The sequence below is a fragment of the Chelonia mydas genome, chromosome 6, assembly GCF_015237465.2.
Source record: "Chelonia mydas isolate rCheMyd1 chromosome 6, rCheMyd1.pri.v2, whole genome shotgun sequence".
In the NCBI taxonomy this organism is placed as follows: domain Eukaryota; kingdom Metazoa; phylum Chordata; order Testudines; family Cheloniidae; genus Chelonia; species Chelonia mydas.
Genome location: NC_051246.2, coordinates 84042485 through 84063057, shown reverse-complemented (window position 1 = coordinate 84063057; position 20573 = coordinate 84042485). Strand labels below are relative to the sequence as shown.

Below are 20573 nucleotides of genomic sequence, written 5' to 3'. Positions count from 1 at the left end.
TGTGGCTATGATCTTATTACCAAAATAAAGTAAAGTGTACAGTGAGGAAGGAGAGCTCACATAAATCTCCCCTTTTTCTGCAAGTCTTGAATCTGACCTGGGAGTAGGACTTTATTATCAAGTCTCTGTAAAGCATCATGCACCATTATTAATATTTATCAATAATAATAATTTTTGACATAGTCACCATCCTCATCTACTGTTATGTGAGATACAACAGCTGTGGTGCTGGAGTAAGTTCTGTGTAGCCTTAGGTGGAGAAGACATGGCCTTCAACTTGAGGACCAAGTACTCGCAAGAAAATCCCAAACCCCAAAAGTCCCTACTCATATAGGGAAATCAGGGAAGGAACAAGGAGCAAAAAGTTTTATCCCAGCTTCTTAACTACCAAGGAGCACTGCATGTCTATTGAAACAACAATGAAACCACAGGATCTCAAAATTATGTACTGACATTGCCAAAGAGTTAATCATATTTTTAAGAGCAACTATCTTTCCCACTCTTCGCTGGATATTGATAACTAGTGAAATTTATTTGAGCTCTCACTGTCTTCCACTCATTTCAGTTATTAAACAGGGAGATGAATTCTTTAAAATGACCTTGTTAATACTTTTTTTTTTAATAGTAGGTCCTTCACATGTAGTACCACAGAATGCTTTATGATGACATGCAGAAAGATATCAGATAACATAGTTTGATCCAGGGACGTGAAAGGGGAAAATATTACATAAAGATGGAGTTGAGTAAAAGAAAAAGGCTGACTTGGCTAAATATGTGTTCTTGCAGATTAATAACTACAGTCAGTGGAGAATTGAAGAATCTGCTAATATGGAAAGGGGAGCTGGGTTTAGCACAGGTTAAAGTAACCATGAAGTTTTTAAGGTGAAGCTTTAAGAGGAAGTGACTCAATGGCTGAGGAGGGCATTCTAGAAAGGAATTAGCAAAACAACCAAAATTTTAACATCCAACTAGGAAGAGTCATCAAGGATGAGAGAGGGGCGCTCAATACTGGACGATCAGAGGAGGCAGGCAGGGAAACAGATAAATACAATAAAAAAAAATAAAAAATTGTCCTGTTTGAGCCACTGATCCAATTCCAAATCATCTACTGATGGAAAATGTTAAAGAAAGTAGTGTTTACGTAGGGAGGGTGGGAGGAACACCTGACCTTGCTTAATTATGGGTGACATGCAATGAGTTGTCAAGTAGGACAGGATAGTTAAAATCCCTTTAGGTTTATGTAATCAACATAATTGCTGAATTTCAGCGCAATGAGGCTGTGACAATTTGGCCTTATCTACAGTAAAGCTCTGAATGTTGCTACCACTGGTGAAACTGAACTAGTTGTAGCAAGTAGGTAATTTTTTCAAGATTTCCTTAGTGTGAAGAAAGAAAAGGAGTACTTGTGGCACCTTAGAGACTAACAAATTTATTTGACCATAAGCTTTCGTGAGCTACAGCTCACTTCATCGGAGTTCTGAACGAACTAGATGATAAATAACAGATAACTGCCTCATTGAATCACATTGCAGAAATCCTTAATCATTAAGATATTTTTAAAAGTTGCCTTAAAACTAATTCAAAATCAGTTTGTCCTTTCATGAATGATGTGTGGCAGGTGTGTAAAATTTTCATAGAGGTTTCACTGTCAGTTTAAAAAGCATATTCAAAAGAAATAATCTCCTTATTTACAAGACAAATAGCAGCTTATATTGTTAAAAGAGAAATAATTGCAAAATTATTGAAAAGTAAATCAGTTTTTTTATTTCAGCTAAGAATGAAATACAATACACACTTTAACTTCTGTCACTAGTCAGTTTCAAGTACACTTCAATTTGAGTTCTCATGTACTAGCAGAATACTGCAATGTGTGAGTTTCAAATTTAGCAGGGTATGTTTTTATTTACTCCCCCCCGCAAAAAAAACCTCACCCCTGTTTCCATTGCTATTAAAATCACATTTCTAGTGCCCTTTTGTTTTGTAAAAGTTTATTTCCAAACAGCCTATATTTTGGGCCATGTTTGCTTTGTATTATTCCTTATAAGAAAGAGGGCCAATAAGACTATGTAGCTGCTCTTTGCTACAGCTATGTCTGGTCCAGTTTTAGGTAGTGTTGTTGTAAGCCATGGTGGTCCCAGGATATTAGAGAGACACATAATTTCTTTTATTGGTCCAACTTCTGTTGGTGAAAAAGATAAGCTTGAATGGTCCCTTGAAATATGTATTAACTACTTATGCTAAACAGTAGGTTCCATCTTGTATTTAACCGTGACAAGGGTGATCAGAAAGCAAGTGTGAAAAATCGGGACGGTGGTCAGGGGTAATAGGTGCTTATATAACACAAAGTTCTGAATATTAAGACTATCCCTATAAAATCAGGCCATCTGGTCATCCTAGCTATGGTACTAAGTGTCCCAGACCTGAAGAAGAGCTCTGTGTAAGCTGGAAAACTTGTCTCTCTCACCAACAGAAGTTGGTCCAATAAAAGATATTACCTCACCCACTTTGTCTCCCTAACCGTACAGTTTTAACCAGTCCAAGTGAGGAGTTCCCACAGTTTCCCTTGGCTACAGGGGGATTCCAGTCCTGTCACAAACTTCTTCCCTGCACTCGCACTAAATTTTACCTGCCTAGTGTCATTCTTTTGCTGTCCCTTTCAAGGTGACATGAGCCTGAATACACGTGTTCCTTCGCCCCCTCTGGGTGGCGATACAGAAAGGGGAGGAGGAACGGCAAAGCCAGAGCCGCCCCCACCCCGGAGGGAAACGGGCCTGCTTGGAGGCCCCAGCGCCGGCTGTAAACGTTAGAAGAATGCAGCAGCAATGCGAGGAATCTGCGGCTGGCGCAGCCCGTGAGCCGAGAGACCGTTTTAACCCGACAAACCGCAGGGGCGCCCCGTGCCCACGTGGGTGGGTTGAGGGGCAGGAAGACCCCCTCCCCCCGCCCCACAAGAGGCTGCTGGCACGTCTTTTAAACAAGTCCCTCCCCAGCCACGCCTGGGCAGAGCGGATCGCAGCCCCCGCCCCCGCGAGCTGATGGGAGCAGGGGACCCCCTGACGCTGAATCGGGCCGCACGAAGCAGCACCACCAGCTACCGTCCTAGCGACCGTGCACCTGCAGCCCCTGTTGTTATGATGTCACTTACCCCGTGCTAGGAGCGGCGCTGCCCCTGGCCCCCTGCTCGCTGGGCGGGAGCCGGGGGAGACAGACAGACACCCCCAGCTGCAGCACCGCCCAGCCAGGGTCCCCGGGACCCTTGCTCCCCGCCCCCCACTCCGGTGCGCATGCGCACGTCAGCGGGCTCGGCTGGGAGGGCGGTTGTTTCCCGGCACGCCCCGCGCGGCTCCCTGCTCCTCCCTCCCCCCCCGCAGTGGGTGGGTGTGAGATGGATCGGAGAGTGTAATGGCGGCCGGCGGCGGCTCGGCGCTGCTCTGACACCCGGATACTGCTCGGCGCAGCCTCCCCCTCCTCCCCGGGCCCGTCCCGCCCCCCCTCCTCCTCCCCACCCCCAGCCAGCGCCGCTGTCCCACGCCCCTGCCCCAAGCGGGACGACGAGGAGGAGGAGGGCTCCCCGCAGACAATGGACGAGCACCCCGGAGTCGGAGGCGGGATGGCGGCCGCTCCGAGACCGCAGCAGCCGCCGCCGCCGCAGCCAGGGGGGAATATGAATGTGCAGCCTGGCGCGGGCTGCGTGGGGGCCGGAGGCGGGCAGCAGCCTCAGGTCCCGGCGGCCGCGGCGGGTCAGGACGCGGGGGACCGCGCGGAGCTGTCCCGGCCCCAGCACTACACCATCCCGGGGATCCTGCACTACATCCAGCATGAGTGGGCCCGCTTCGAGATGGAGAGGGCGCACTGGGAGGTGGAGCGGGCCGAGCTCCAGGTAGGCTCCGCGGTGGGACCGGCTCCAGCTACGCGGGGGGCTGGGCTCCGGGGGCGGGGAGCGAATGGGCCGAACTCTGGGTGCGGGAGAGGTTGCGGGGCCCTGGTCAATGGAGCTTGCCAGTCCCCAAGGCCGCCTGCGCGGGACGGTACCTGTCCGAGGTGTGCCGGGCGAGGCGACGTCCCTTATCGGTGAGGCGGGTGGAGGCGCAGCCCCTCACGGCCCGAGCTGAGCTCCTTTCCCCGGGGCAGCCATTTTAGTTTCTAGTATGGCGCCCGTCTGGGCTCTTGGTTCCGGAGCCAACCTTGCTGTACAGGCCTCCCCCCACACTCAGCTCGCCGGTCCCGGTGGCGATCGGGCGCTGCCTCCCCGCAGGGGCACTGGCGCTCCTGGGGAGAGGAAGACGCGCTCTGACAGCTGCAATAACCTTCCCGAACGCAGGCACTCGGGGGCTGCCAGGGCCTGCCCCTCGGGGCCGGCTGTCTCTACAGCTCTGGCTACGGGTCACTGGGAGCAAGAGCCCCTAACCCTCCCCCAAACCCCTGGCAGTAAGGTGCTGGGGATCCTACCTCCCCGGAAAGGGAGAGACTCGGGCCAGGGCCTAAGTAAGGGAGCTTCCCAGTGACTGAGGCATGGAATAAATCTGGACTCCCCAACCCTTGGAGACGCTATCAACCAAACAACTGAGGTCAGTCGGGACTAGTACTGACTAAGGTGTAGTTGTAGGTGTGCGTTTATCATGAGTAAAAGATAAGAAACTGAACAAATTTTTCAAAGTGGGTGCAGGTATGGTGTTTGATTCTCATTCCAGTAGAGTTGTTGTAAATCTTTCCTGCTTTGAGTAACTTAAGTAATAGGTACAGTTTTATTCCTACATACAGATGTAACTAAGTACCTATGTTATCAAATATTCAGAATTAGGTTGTGTGCTGTAATTGGGACACTCATATATAAATGAATACATGTATAGCTGAATAATCAATCATTTTATATAGGATAAAATGTTGAGGGGGGGGTCAACAAGCATGCGGACCAAGGGGATCCAGTGGATATAGTGTACGTGGATATAGTGTACTTAGATTTTCAGAAAGCCTTTGACAAGGTCCCTCACCAAAAGCTCTTACGCAAAGTAAGCTGCCACAGGATAAGAGGGAAGGTGCTCTCATGGATTGGTAACTGGTTAAAAGGTAGGAAACAAAGGGTAGGTATAAATTATCAGCTCTCAGAATGGAGAGAGGTAAATAGTGGTGTCCCCCAGGGATCTGTTCTGGGACCAGTCCTATTCAACATACTCATAAATCATCTGGAAAAAGGGGTACACAGTGAGGTGGCAAAATTTGCAGATGATACAAAATTACTAAAGATAGTGAAGACTCAGGCAGATTGCAAAGAGCTACAAAAGGATCTCCCAAAACTGGGTGACTGGGCAACAAAATGGCAGATGAAATTTAATGTTGATAAATGCAAAGTAATGCACATTGGAATGCATAATCCCAGCTATACATATAAAATGATACGGTCTAAATTAGCCATTACCACTCAAGAAGGAGATCTTGGAGTCATTGTGGATAGTTCTCTGAAAACATTCACTCAATGTGCAGCAGCAGTCAAAAAAGCAAACAGAATGCTGGGAATAATTAAGAAAGGGATAGATAATAGGACAGAAAATATCATGTTGCCTCTATATAAATCCATGATACGCCCACATCTTGAATACTGTGTGCAGATCTGGTCGCCCCATCTCAAAAAGGATATATTGGAATTGGAAAAAGGTTCAGAAAAGGGCAACAAAAATGATTAGGGGTATGGAACGGTTTCCATATGAGGAGAGATTAATAAGACTGGGACTTTTCAGCTTGGAAAAGAGATGGCTAAGGGGAGATATGAATGAGGTCTGTAAGATCATGACTGGTGTAGAGAAATTAAATAAGGAAGTGTTATTTACTCCTCCTGATAACACAAGAACTAGGGGTCACCAAATGAAATTAAAAGGCAGCAGGTTTAAAACAAATAAAAGGAAGTATTTCTTCACACAACACACAGTCAGCCCGTGGAACTCCTTGCCAGAGGATGTTGTGAAGGCCAAGACCATAACAGGGTTAAAAAAAGAAAGATAAATTCATGGAGGATAGGTCCATCAATGGCTATTGGCCAGGATGGGTAGGAATGGTATCCCTAGCCTCTGTTTGTCAGAAGTTGGGAATGAGTGATAGGGGATGGATCACTTGATGATTACCTGTATTGTTAATTCCCTCTGGAGCACCTGGCACTGGCCACTGTTGGAAGACAGGATACTGGGCTAGATGGACCTTTGGTCTGATGCAGTAGGGCCATTCTTATGTTCTTATGTTCACAATTCAGAGAATGGTGTGGCAAACTTTTACATGCCCACAAAAATATACCATACACATCTAATTATATCCTGTAAACAACAGTGATTGAGTGCATTCACTGTTTTGGAACACTGTGCCATAAAGTATTACCATAAAAAATTCAGAATACTATAAATCACAACAGAAATTTCCTACTTGTGATTATGTAAAGCGTTTAATCGTCAAAAGAGACCAGGGTATCCGAGCTTGGTCAGTTTGTCATATCACCAGGCTTCTCAGTCCTGATGTAAAGAGAACATCATATATTTTGTACTGTATTGGTTGTATTACTGTCCAATTGAAAATGTTCCACTATTTACATCACTTACTGTAATCTTACTATATTCAGCTTTTGTGATCTATTTGCTTCTAAAATCAGTTTGGAGGCACTGACTTTCATTTCCTGAGGTAAGAATATCTAGGGTCTGTTGCATGGCATTTTCAGTAGAAGGCACTTACCTATGCGTCTGGTTTCCTCTGGTGTTTCATCACTGCTCATATTTATATTTTAATAAAATAGTTGTTTGCAGCATTTCAGCAACTAAAATTGTCTCAAAACATTTTACTTCTATAAAGGTATATTGTGTTACTATAGCTTGACATCACACTATACTGTAAATATAAAACTGGTTTAAATTTTTTAAAGCTATATCAGACTGAAAATACAGTATTGCTGTTGACTTGTGTTTGATCTCTAGATGTCATGTTGATGAGCACTACAGGAATCTTTGGCTATCATATATATGGGAGCATATATCTTGTGGCTTAGTATTTTAGATAGCCTGAACCCGAGGATAGTATTCTAATGTCATAACTCAAGTTGTGAAGTCATAAGCAGTGAAAACAGCCCTCATTTAACAACCCTAACACTGCAAACACTTATGCATGTTAGTGGTCCCATAGAAGCCAATGAGAGTACTCCACAAAACTCAGTAACTCTTTAGAGAACTGAGGTCTGATATGTCGATGTTGAAACACTTATTTTAATAACATGAAATACATGTATATAACTGTAATATGAAACTGTATAGCATAAGAATTGGATTTCTTAGATGCAAGTCACTCTTGTGTGTGGTGGTTTCTTCTTTGCAACATTACAGTACATTTTGTTAACTTTTTTTAGTGTTTTTCAGTTTAGTGGTTCCTTCCCACTTCAGTTAACTTAGTATTAGTGATCCTTTGCAAATGGCACTTTATAAAAATAAATTAAAACCAAATGACGCCATAAGATTGGCACATACTATCTGTGTAGTTGGTTGAATTTACTGTAATTCTTTGTGTTTCTGGGGAATCCAGGAACTTTCTCACCAGCAAAATGGAATTAATATGCTCTTTGTTTCATGTTCTGTTGTATAAATAGAGGCAAAGGGATGATCTTCCCCATCTGCTGAGGGTGCTCTGCAAGTGACAGATAATGGGGACCTGCAAACAGAGAGGAGACTAACAGTGCTACCCCACTCTTTTTTGTTAATCTAATATGAAGATATAAAACTTTCTGGCCCACTTGGTCTGCATGGCTACTGGATGAGTGTTCTCTAGAATAAAAGTTTTCATTTAAAAAAATTGTTTTCAGCCCTTATATTTCATACAATAACTCTCTGGTATTTGGTCACAACTCTTTGGAGGTGAAACAATGTTGTACTGTCTTAGGCCGTGCTTATACTACAAAATTAAGTCAAACTAACTTATGTCGGCATACAGCTACCGCAGTAATTACATTGTTTGTGCGTGTCTGCGCTTTGCTCCTTGTGTTGGCATTGTGCGATCTGACCAGGAGCGCTTGTACTGATTATACTGTCAGCATGGGGCATCGTGGAATGGCTTTGGAAAGCCTGAAACAGTTGATTATAAGCAATACAGTGTCTACACTGAGACTGCATCAATCTAACTACATCAACGTTGATTGTGCCTCTTGTGGAGGTGGAGTTAAGTCCGTGTAGCAGGGCAGTTATGTTGGCGGGAGCGAAATTTTAATGTAGACCCTTCAATAGTTAGGTCAATGTAAGCTGCCTAGCGTCAACCTAACTCTGTAATGTAGATCAGGCTTCAGCGTTAAACAGCACTGAGGGGACTGAGCCACCTCATTAATTTAAATGAAGAGTTAACTCTGAAGCTTACTGATGGATAATGTTTTAAATGCCATAATTTCAGATAATTTAGGTGTGCATTTATACATCTAATTTGTGCATGGAGGTACTGCAATTGTACATGTAAGTTGGGTGCTTGCATTTATAAATGTCAAAGTAAATGGGAGAAATGGAGTTCATCCTAAAAGTATCCTGAATACCTCAGTAGCTTCATTAACTATGTTAGTAGTTGCTATATAAGGGCCATATTCTGTCTTCAATAAGTGTGCAAATGTCCCAGTGTTATTAACTGGACATCTGCTGTGGGTTGAGGGGAGTATATAACTTCAGCTGTAACCATAGACCGTAATTAAAAATGTAATTCTGCCCTTTCCAGAGAATGAATTTGTATGGATGGATATTAGGTTGGGACAAAGTTCAGTCTCTTGCACTATACTCAGTCCCCTTTGGCTAACTAGTGTTGATGGACTGCAGATGGAGTTATATCAAACCCTTGACCAGAGGATGTAAGATGTCTGAGATGAGAAATCTGTGCCTCTGGGAATATGTCCCCTCCTTCACTTAAAGAAACAGTGGTTTTTATTTTATTTTATTTAAGTGTTGGAGATATTGGAGAGGGAAAAGATGAAGATATACTGAAGGAAGTGAGGGTCAGGGAGGGAAGGGAGACAAAGCTGTGTCATAGGGAAGAGGGATGAAAAAAACATGTACAATCCAAGGCTGTAGTCATGCAATCTGATCCTCATGGGCACCTGTTGAAATCAGTGGGGCTCCACATGAACACAAGCGTTTGCAAGCTGATCTGCTTATGTAGAATTGGGGTCTAACTGTTAGTCAATTTGACTTTAGAAAGAAAAAAAGCAATACAACTGTAAAATTAAATTAAATTCCTCTTGGGCTTTTAATTTTCAAATTTAGTTGAGAAGATCTTACAAGAAAAAAATACAACTAATTATAGCCTGTACTTCTGATAGTTTTATAAAGCATAAGGAATGAATGAGAAATATTTTATACACTAAATACTTTTATTTATCAGAATGCATACAGTTCAGTGCTCCAGAATGATAACCATTGTTCTGGTTAATGTGTTTATTTTTCTGACATGACTTTTGCAGTACTGAGTTCAATTCATACATTAGTTGCAAAATGTCCATTTACAAATCCAGATACATGATAACAAAATGTTCCTAGAAATATAACCTTTTTAATTATTTTTCAGCTGTGTAGCATGCAGTTTTGGTTGCTAAGTTGGTTAAAAGGAAAACTGGATTTTGCTTGCATATAATCAGTTATATAGATGCACCTTTTTAACAAAAAAGCATTCATTACTGAAAGGGTTATAAAATTATGAATGCTGGGAACTTAATAAAGACTGCACTGTGAAATTTTAATGTGCTAACAGTGGGATGTATATTTTTTTAAACTGTGACAGGACACATCTTTCAAACCAAGTTAAGAGATGAACATTTTAAATAATTGCTAATTTGTGTGTGTGTATATATATATATAAAAAAACTCTGGGTAATCTGTTATGGGTGTGTGTGTGGATTGTATGTGTGTAAAATTTTATATGATGAGTTGGATGACTTTTAGTTTGAATGCAGATACCTAGTATTGCAACAGCATGTTTCAACACTTGCAAAGTGTGGCAATAATTACTTGCTGTAATATGTTGTTGCACACACCTGTCTCTGGTCTGTTACAAAGTTGAACAAGGAGATGATATCGGGAAAGCCGGTACCTTTTATGGGCAGAGAAAAATCTTGTAGTAGGGAAGACCTCTTCACTTACTGTGTTTAATATGTTTTAATACCTTTTGGCAAATGAATAACTTCATTCTTTTGAGGCAACATGGGAGATACAGGAAGTAGTGAGGAATGTAGAAGGTGCAGTATCACTGACCAATAAAATAGCACTTAAATGTTTTAAGCTTTTGAAATATAATTGAGATGCTCTTCAGCAACTATTTCTGTTTATACAGCAGAACTAAACTGTCTGGTTTGTGTACTGTGGGATTTATTTTAACTTCTTTTATGGGGTGAATTCTCACACAATACTTGTGATAGTTGTAAGTAGTAACACAATTATGAGATGCACACAGTATATCAAAGCTAAGCTTTATATATTTGATATATTTTATAAGATTGCTCTTTGAGATGGTATATAGCTGACATTGCTTATGTTTCTAACTAATTTACTTAATTGGTTGTGTAGCTAAGAGTTAATGTCTCTTCTAAAATCTGGAACGTAAGATTATAATTTTTAATGCTGTGTTTAGAAAAAGAGAGAAAAATTTAAACAGTGGCAAACCTAGGCTGAAGCAAATTGCATAAAGATCATTTTATTTTTATGTCATTGTTTGAAAATACCTGCGTTCACCGGCATTTGAGAGTAATGCAGTCATCCTCAATGCTTAACTTATCCACACTAACCATTAGATGTTATATTATAGTTGATATGACAAAGCACAACCCATATGTAGTAATGTTTTACCAAATTTGAAATTCCAGGTAAAAATGCATTGTTCTTAAATAGATTGAAATCTCCTTAAGGAACCATTATTTTTTTTTTTTTTTTATAAATAGTACTACACGTAGCCGCTATTATGTTTTTGGTATAAGAGAGTTACAGGAAAATACAAGCTTTTATTTAATATTAGTATTACTTTCCCCCAAATCTAAGGGGGAGACCAGCGCAAGTTATGTGGGCATGCACAGTTTGGAATACCCAATTGAGAGTTTTTGTTTTTTGGATAGTCTTAGTAAGTGAAGCCCCTGTCATCATGGATTTTGCAGAAGTTCTGTTATCAGCAAAGCCAGAGGCCAATGGCCTCTGTCAGAAAGACCTTTGGGAACAGTGATGGCATAGTATTTACCAGAGGAGGTTTTTACCAGGTAAAATTATGGAAAAACTAGTTAATCCCTGTTCACAGCATTTTCTGCTTTAAAAACTGTTTCATTAATGCATACCACATTACACTTAGTTTTAGTTACATATTCAAGTTGTGGTTACATAAGGCAGTAGATTCATAGAATAATTTAGGGTTGTACAAATAAAAACTTAAATCTGTGGTGGGCGTCATACTAATATGTAATTATGATACTGAACATGGGAATGTCTGTTTTGGTTCAGTATTTTCTCAAGGAAGTGATATTTATGACTTGTTTCAGTTTTTAATATTCTATAACAAAAGCAAAAAAAAAAACCCATTCAGTTATATGAAAATGATAGTAATGCAGAATTGTAGGCTACCAGGCCAGGTCCATTTGGCCATGCAGCATTCTGGCAGAAGACCAGCTTTGATGTAGTGGATAGACTGAACCTATACCTCAATTTTGAATGGATGTATCCAAAATTTGAAAAAATTCATTCTATGTTTGTTGAACTTGCTGGACACTGATGCAGTTATTTTCCCCCGTTTCCTGGTTTGAACTGTTTTTAAGCCAGTATTTACCCGCACCCTGTCCTAATCTAGTTTTGTCAGGGAAATTGCCAACCCTCCCTGGGAACCTGCTTGATAGGACTAGAATGCCTGACTTCCTGTGTGTCTCTGGGCAAATCCTGTCTCCCTAATGGTAGCATTATCAGGACACTGGTGAAATTCATGGAGTTTCCACCACTTCATGTAGGAGTAACCTGTGTAGGGAAGTATTTAGCCATCAGTGAGGAGTCATTAATTGTAGCTCTTGCACAGGAATTTGTCATTAGAGACAAGTACAAAAATGAGAAGTGTGAAACTTGAGACATTTGAAGATAATTAGAATAAGCAGGCTTTAGATGGTGATGGTTCTGCAGCTTACACAGATGTACTATTAATATTCTGTGATTTATTCCTTTGTTCCTAAGTATAGATTTTTAGGATGACAATAAGGTTTTGACATTGTGGGACCCTGCTGTTCCTGTTTTCATCGGCTCCCTTAACCTTCTTTCTTCTTTGCTTTACCAGCTTATTTAGTTTTTGAATTGTTTTTAGTAGTTCTCTAACAACGTTCACTTTAAAAAAAATGAATTTCTTACCGTGTATAGTCTGAGGTATGGACTCCTTTAATGGTAATTGGATAACTAAGCTTATCTGCACAAGGAAATTGACAGGCGTAGCTATTCTAGTGTAGCTCCCTTGTGAGTGTTGTTCCAGAATAAAGTTACAGAGTGGAGTAATTTTTCTGGAATAAAATCACTTTTATACTGGAACAGTTATATCAGAATAGCTGTGCCAGTCAATTCCCCTGTATAAAAAAGGGCCTAAGAAAGAATGTGCATGGTAGGCGAAGGTTTGGGTGTCCCTTAACTTGTAAATTTCTCTGGTTGCTAAGAAAATCATATACAGCAGTAATACATACCTCTCTGTCACCCTTTGCTTCCACCATGTATCCACTCGTCCCTCAGTCTCGCTATGTGAGTACGCAGTCACTTCACAAACATGCTCTGAGTCATGTATTTGAGGGTATGTCTATACTGTAATGTAAGCCCAGGGTTGGTGGGATTCAAGTCAGCTGACCCATGTTAGGGAACCCTTGGCTTGACGGTCTACATTTTTAACTCTGTTAAGACTTTTCTAACCTGTGCTCGAACCTAGGGCTCTGGCATCTACACTACAGTGCACAGACCCAAATCAAAATAACCATATCCCAGAGTCCCTAGTGCATTTCCCCAAAATGTGGCTGCTCTAGTTCTAGGACAGGGATCTCAAACACGCGGGCCGCATGTGGCCTGTGGGGCTATTTTCTGCACGCCTCCAAGCAGCCTGTGCCTTCCCCCATCCTACCCCCGGCCTACAAGCCCCACGCCACTCCCTGAAGCGGCCAGCACAATGTCCCTGCGGCCCGGGGGGGGCAGAAGGCTCTGTGTGTTGCCCTGGCTTCCAGGCACCGCCCCCACAGCTCCCATTGGCCGGGAACGGGGAACTGCGGCGAATGGGAGCTTCGGGGGAGGTACCTGGAGGAGAGGCAAGGCAGTGCACAGAGCCCTGTGTCCGTCCCGTCCCCGTCCCCCCCCCCACCACGCTCCCGGGCCTCAGGGACATGGTTCTGGCCGCTTTCCGGAGCGGCGCGGGGCCAGGGCAGGCAGGTAGGGAGCCTGCTCTGGCCCTGGTGCACGCTGCTGCCACCCGGGAGCTGCTCCGGGTAAGCGGCGCTGGGCCAGAGCCCGCACCCCACACCTCTCCTGCACCCCAGCCCCCTGCCTTGAGCCCCCTACCTGCACCCCACCCTCTGCCACACCCCGCTCTCCCTCCTGCACCTTGCACCCCAACTCCTTGCCCTTAGCCCCCTGCCGCAACCTGCACCCCCTGGAGGCAGGGAGGGGGCGGAGTTGGGGTGGGGACTTTGGGCAGGGGGTTTGAATGGGGGTGGGGAAGGGGTGGGAAGAGGCGGGGCGGGGCCTCATGGAAGGGGTGGAGTGGAGGCGGGGCTGGAGGCAATGAGGGGGGGTGTCTGATGTGGCCCTCGGACCAATGTACTCGTCCTCATGTGGCCCTTGTGGTCATTTGAGTTTGAGACCCCTGCTCGAGGACTGTGTTGCACTATGGGAAAACTTTACTGCTCACCTTCACATTACCAGGAAGCAGATCAGAAGAGAATGGGTTAACTTTGACCTGAGCTGCTGCTGTTTGCAAAATGGGGGTGGCTTCCATTTTCAATATAGTGGGTTGGAGATTGTTGGGATAGAGAGGACTAAAGAAATTATCCCATGGAATTGTGGGCTGACTCCTGGGACCTGAGTCAAGCATGGCTGCATCTACATTGCAAAGCAATAGGGTTTGGATCCTCCAGCCCTGAAGGGTACTGGGACTCTGGGTCTGAGCCCTGCATTAACATGATTGCAGTGCCAACGTAAGTGGGGTTAGGCTTGTGCCTAGATTCAAGAATGGGCTGACATTGCAGTGTAGACATACTCTGTGAGTCCTGCTTAGCCTTCAGATACCTCTCACTGGGCATCTTGAGAGAATTCTTTCACCCTCTCCTCATAGACTATGGTGGAGATAAAAAACAGATTGCATCTTCCCTGCGCGAGTGGGTTGTTCTTCATCTTCTGTGTGTATTAGCAGGCTGTGGAAGATGGGTTATTCTCTGTTCTTCTTTCCCTAACCAGTGAAGAGAGAGGCCAAGGAAATTCTGCAGGCTTCAAATATGCAGCACTCAGGCCAACACGATCATTTTTCTCTTTGTGAGTCCTTCCATTGGAAGTATTAAATGCACAGGACGAAAGCAGTACCTGTGTTGGAAGAGCGTTGTCTTGGTGTCTTCGGCTGCTTGTCCTATTGTGCAGACAGGGGATTAAACTGCTCAAGAGCTTTCGTTCCAAACGTCTTGCTGACTCATGCCCTAGCATAATGTTCCCACCTGCCTTCACCCATGCACCTCTATTGATGCTACAAAAAACATACACCAGACGTTTTATTATTATTATTATTATTAAGGCCTCATCTTGAAAGTTGTTAATCTATTTTCAGGATTAGTCCAAATGTTGCCAGTGTGGATTCTAGTAGACTACAGTAGAGCAGTGAAAAGTGCCAACCCTTAGCAAGTCATGAGGCCCTGGGAAGAGAAAACAGAGAAAATGCTGCTGTTGCCATGAAGCATATAGGGAGAATATCTTATATTGATGGGTAGATTTATCACCATCTGTGTTGTCTTCTTCCCAGCTTCCACACGGCTGGAGTTGGGGGTGGGGTTGGGCTGGCAGAAGTAGGGCTTGGTTAGTTTTCTTGCACCCTAATGATCCCTGACTACCTCTGATAACTGAAATGAGCATCACTGAGACTGTTCTCTTATGCCAGGGGAATGGGCCAAGATTGGGAACTGCAAAGACCATCTTTCCACCCCTATTTGCCCTGTGAACTTCTTTGTTAAAACATTGTGTACAGTATAGCCTCTCTTTAACTGGTTAGCTGTTTTGTAATTAGCTTTATTTCCATAAAGGACTTGATTCTACTGCCATTAGTGATTGGCAGTGTTATCATTGACTTGAATGGGATCTTAAAGCTATACATTAAATATGTATTCTTATTTTAGCATATGTATACATATGTTTAGCTTTACTTCACATTCAGGTTGGTCTTATTTCCTTGTAACATCAATTCCTTGGGAGTAGTGTGTGTCTGTGTGTGTATATATATATGTGTGTGTGTGTATATATATTGAACTGCTTTCTGTGAACATGGTCTAGAGTCCTGATGCCAACTTCTGTCACCCTCTTGTTAAACTTTCAAACAAGCTCCTTCATGCTCTTGTAAGCTCTTTGGGACAAGGACTGTCTTTTTGTTCTGTATTTGTACAGTGCCTAGCACAGTAGGGTTCTGGTCCATAACTAGGGCTCCTATGTGCTATGGTAATATAAGTGTAATCATAGAAGTGTAGGACTGGAAGGGACCTCGAAGTCGCTCAGTCCAGTCCTCTGCACTGAGGCACTACGTAATAACTAGACCATTCCTGATAGGTGTTTGTCTAACTCAAACTGTGGGCGGAACCCCAAAGTCGGGGCCAGGATTAGACTTGCTGGAGTCTGGGGCTGAAACCTGAGCCCTGCAACCTGGAGCTGAAGTCAAAACCTGAGGGCTTCAGCCCGGGGTGGCGGGGCACAGTCTCAGGATTGGACTCCAGCCTCCCCACGCCTTTGTTCTGCCCCCTGCCCAGGGTCATGTAGTGATTTTTGTTGTCAGAAGGGGTTGTGGTACATTGAAGTTTGAGAACTGCTGGTCTAACCTATTAAAAACCTCCAGTGACACCCTTTCTGGGCAATTTGTTCCAGTGCTTAACCGCCCTGACAGGGTAGGAAGTTTTTCTAATGTCCAACCTAAACCTCTCTTGCTGCACTTTAAGCCCACTTCTTCTTGTCCTATCCTCATAAGTTATCAAGAACAATTTTTTCTCCCCTCCTCTTCTAACAACCTTTTATGTAGTTGAAAATGGTTATCATGTCCCCCCTCAGTCTTCTCTTCTCCAGACTAAACAAACACAATTTTTCAATCTTTCCTCATGGGTCATGTTTTCTAGACGTTTAATCATTTTTGTTGCTCTCCTCTGAACTTTCTCCAGTTTGTCCACATCTTTCCTGAAATGTGGTGCCCAGAACTGGACAGAGTACTCCAGCTGAGGCCTAATCAGCGCGGAGTAGGGTGGAAGAATTACTTCTCATGTCTTGCTTATAACACTCCTGCTAATACATCCCAGACTGTTCAAAAAAAAAAGTGATACACCGTTGACTCATTTAGCTTGTGATCCACTGTACTCCTCAGATCCCTTTCTGTAATACATTATCTAAATCATTGATGAAGATATTGAACGGAACCAGACCCAGGACCGATACCTGCAGGTCTCCACTCAGTATGCCCTTCCAGCTTGACTGTGAACCACTGATAACTATTCTCTGGGAATGGTTTTCCAACCAGTTATGCACCCACCTTGTTGTAGCTCCATCGAGATGGTATTTCTCTAGTTTGTTTAGAGAAGGTTATGTGAGGTTATATCAAAAACCTTACTAAAGTCAAGTTATACCACATCTACCGCTTCCCCCACATCTACATGGCTTGTTACCCTGTCAAAAAAAGCTATTGGGTTGGTTTGTCATGAATTGTTCTTGACAAATCCATGCGGACTGTTACTTATCACCTTATTATCTTCTAGGTGAGCAGTTCTCAAACTGTGGGTTGGAACACCAAAGTGGGTTGCAACCCTATTGTAATGGGGTTGCCAGGGCTGGCGTTAGACTTGCTGCAGCCTGGGGCTAAAGCTGAAACCCGAGGGCTTCAGCCCTGGGTGGCAGGGCTCAGGCTTCGGTGTCAGCCCTGGGTGGCGAGGCTCAGCCCATGCAGGGCTGAAGCCCTGGAGCTTCAGCTTTGCTGCCCTCCTCCTCCCTCCCTCCCTCCCCCCCCCCGGATGGCGGGGCTTGGGCAGGCTCCGGCTTCGGTCTCCCCTTCTGAGGCCATGTAGTAATTTTTGTTGTCAGGAGGGGGTTGCAGTGCAATGAAGTTTGAGAACCCCTGTTCTAGGTGTTTGCGAATTGATTGCTTGATTATTTGCTCCATTACCTTTCTGCATACTGAAGTTAAGATGACTGGTCTGTAATTCCCTGCTTTGTCCTTATTCCCCTTTTTATAGATCTGCACTATATTTTCCCTCTTCAAATCCTGTGGAATCTCTCCAGTCTTCAATGAGTTTTCGAAGATAATTGCTAATGGTTCAGATATCTCCTCAGTTACACCCTAGAATACTCAAGGAGCTATTTTATTAAGCCCTGGTGACTTGAAGACATCTCATTTGTCTAAGTAACTTTTAACTTTTCCCTCATATCCTGCTTCATGTTCATGGGTCACTATATTAGACATCCAATCTCTACTAACCTTTTTGGTGAAAACCGAAACAAAAAAGTCAATGTAGCACTTCTGCCATTTCCACGTTTTCTGTTGTTGTTTTTCTCCCTCATTGAGTAACAGGCCTACCCTGTCCTTGGTCTTCCTCTTGCTTCTAATATATTTGTAGAATTTTTTATTGTTACCCTTTATGTCTCTGGCTAGTTTAATCTTGTTTTGTACCTTGGCCTTTCTAATTTTGTCCCTACATGCTTGTGTTTGTTTATATTCATCCTTTTTAAGTTGACCTAGTTTCCACGTTTTGTAGGACAGTTTTGAGTTTCAGATCACTGCTCTTGTGCCTTTAATAATGTCTCTCTAAAATACTGCCAGTTCTCTTGAACTGTTTTTCCACTTAAACTTGCTTCCCAATGGATCTTACCTACAAACTACCTGAGTTTGCTAAAGTCCGCCTTCTTGAAATCCGTTGTCTTTATTCTGCTGTGTTCCCTCCTATTATTCCTTATATCATGAACTCTACCATATCATGGTCAGTTTCACCCAAGCTGCCTTTCACTTTCAGATGCTCAACCAGTTCCTACCTATTTGTCAAAATCAAATCTAGAGCAGCCTCTGCCCTAGTAGCTTTCTTCACCTTCTGAAATAAAAAAATCATCTCCAATACATTCTAAGAACTTGTTGGATAATCTGTGTCCTGCCATATTTTCCCAACAGATGTCTGGGTAGTTGAAGTACCCCGTCACTACCAAGTCCTATGCTTTGAATGATTTTGTTAGTTTAAAACAAGCCTCATCCACCTCTTCTTCCTGGTTGCATGGCCTATAGTAGACACCTACCATGACATCACCCTTCTTTTTTACCCCTTTTATTCTTAAGTAAGATGGACTTACTTTCAACAAGTCCATCTCCTATACATCTTTGATAAACAAGGCAACATCTCTTCCCTTTTTTCCCTGCCTGCCTTTTCTGAGCAAGCTGTGCCCTTCTATACCAATATTCCAGCAATGTATATGTATAACGTATAATGGCAAAGTCATGTATAGTGTAATGTATTCTCAGCTTTTGTACTGACTGGATTTACGACTTTGGACTAGTCACTTCACCTCTCTGAGCCTCTGTTTTCCCTTTCATTCTTCATCTGTCTTGTGTCTTTAAACCGTACCCTTTTTATGTCAAGGATTGTCTCTCTTATTATGTGTTTGTATAGTATTTCCCACACTGTGGCTTTGATCTCAGTTGTAACCTCTCAGTACTACTGTAAAACAAATAATAAAATGATAGCTAGTTATCGTCAGAATTACTTAAAAATCAAATGTGTCCTATCATATTTTACTTGTAGAACATATTTATTGAAGTTCTAACCTATGTATCTTGAACTTTTAATTTTAGTGTACCTTGTGCCTGAGTTATTGTAATGCCACTGGCAGTGTAAATATTTGTAATCTCATCAAAAGCAGTTGTTTCTGGTACTAGGTCATTATGTAATTAACCTTATGATATGTGCTTGGGAGATTTGGGGAAGCTGTTACTTTTTATGTACCAAATTAGCTCTGTTCTATAAAAGTTTGGAAGATTTGAGTAGCCAGTTGTAAAAATTTTCAGTTAAAATTTGGTATGATTTTGGCATTACCTTTTGTAATATAAATAAAAATAGACATGACCAGCTTTAAAAACTGAACAAAATGGCTTTCTCTAATACAGCAAAGTGTATGGTCATATATCTAGGAACAAAAAGTGCTGCGAGCCACAGAATGGAGGACTGTATTCTGGAAAACATTGACTCTGAAAAGGATTTAGAAGTTACAGTAGATAAGTAAGTCAACATGAGCTCCCAGTGTAGTGCTGTGGCAAAAAAGGACTATCGTAATCCTTTGGATCTACGAAAGGGCTGTAGCGAGTGGGAATGAGGTGATTTTTATCTCTGTATATGGCATTGGTGAGTCAATACTGGAATGCTGCGACCAGTTGTGGTGTCCATATTTTAAAAAGGATGTTGACAAATTGGAGAGGATGAAGAGAGGATGGAAAAATGTCTTTCAGTGAGTGTCTTAGAGCCCAGTCTGTTTAGCTTTTTAAACGATTGAGAAGTGACTTGAATAGCGTATCTGTACCTTCACAGAAAGAATAACAGTTACTAGAGGGCTCTTTAGTGGAGAATGGCATAACAGGAACCAATGGCTGGAAGTTAAAGCCAGAAAAATTGAAACAGCTTGCTTTTATTTAAATATATAAACATAATCAATTTCACTACTCTTTGGAGATCTGCTGAATTTCTGCAGTAGAACCATTGGAGTGAGCGTACAAACTGTTCACTGTCCTAAAGAAGTGGTGGTCATTTTATTGTTAATGGAATAATTGAATTCTTTCGCATAGAGATCCTGATTTCATTCTTGTGATTCTAAAACATTTTAAGGTGTTACTTCAGATTTTGACATTAAAAGGAGTTATGTAGTTATGTAACTATTAATTCTGCCTGTTTCCCCATATCCCCTCAATAGCCCCTGTTCCATATAAATAGATCAGTTTCTCAACTATGATTATTTAGCTCCTATAGTGCTTTTTATCTATAGATCTCAAGATGCTTTACAAAAGAGTGTGAAGGATTAGTGTCCTCATTTTACAGATGGAGACAGAGAGGTCAATTATTTGTTCAAGTCACACAGCAGGTCCGTGTCAGAGCTGGGAATAGAATCTAGGTCTCCTAACTCCAGTCCCATGCCCTAGTCTGAGGGAGCTATGGCCTTTTTTGAGGAAGGATGCTTGGCTCTGAAACACATCTTATATTTAAAGAGAACTGAGCTTGTACAGACAATATGCACTTATTATAGATATACAAATGTTCTGTTAACAAGCCTTACAGAAGCAAGGTTTGGCTACACTGTAGTGCCTGTCAGAGGCCTATATTCATGGCAGAACTGGAATAT

At 42.8% G+C, this 20573-nt stretch overlaps 2 protein-coding genes across 20 annotated transcripts in view; one reads left to right on the top strand and one right to left on the bottom strand.

The window, feature by feature from the left end:
- The window catches only part of AP4S1 (adaptor related protein complex 4 subunit sigma 1), a 38525-nt gene extending 34211 nt beyond the window's left edge, over nt 1–4314 (bottom strand). For 3 of the 9 annotated variants that reach the window (XM_037900554.2, XM_043548702.1, XM_043548705.1), the window contains exon 1: nt 3146–3267. The gene's annotated coding sequence lies outside the window, so the exon portion shown is untranslated. Of the gene's footprint in view, nt 1–3145; nt 3284–4032 lie in introns of those variants that run through there. The other 6 variants (XM_037900552.2, XM_037900556.2, XM_043548704.1 and 3 more) reach the window with 5 other exon arrangements.
- Nucleotides 2747–20573, top strand: part of STRN3 (striatin 3) — a 94858-nt gene continuing 77031 nt past the window's right edge. For 6 of the 11 annotated variants that reach the window (XM_037900549.2, XM_037900548.2, XM_037900546.2 and 3 more), the window contains exon 1: nt 3581–3880. In XM_037900549.2, coding sequence (XP_037756477.1) covers nt 3581–3880 — 300 coding nt within the window. Of the gene's footprint in view, nt 2962–3580; nt 3881–4544; nt 4569–20573 lie in introns of those variants that run through there. The other 5 variants (XM_043548701.1, XM_043548700.1, XM_043548699.1 and 2 more) reach the window with 4 other exon arrangements.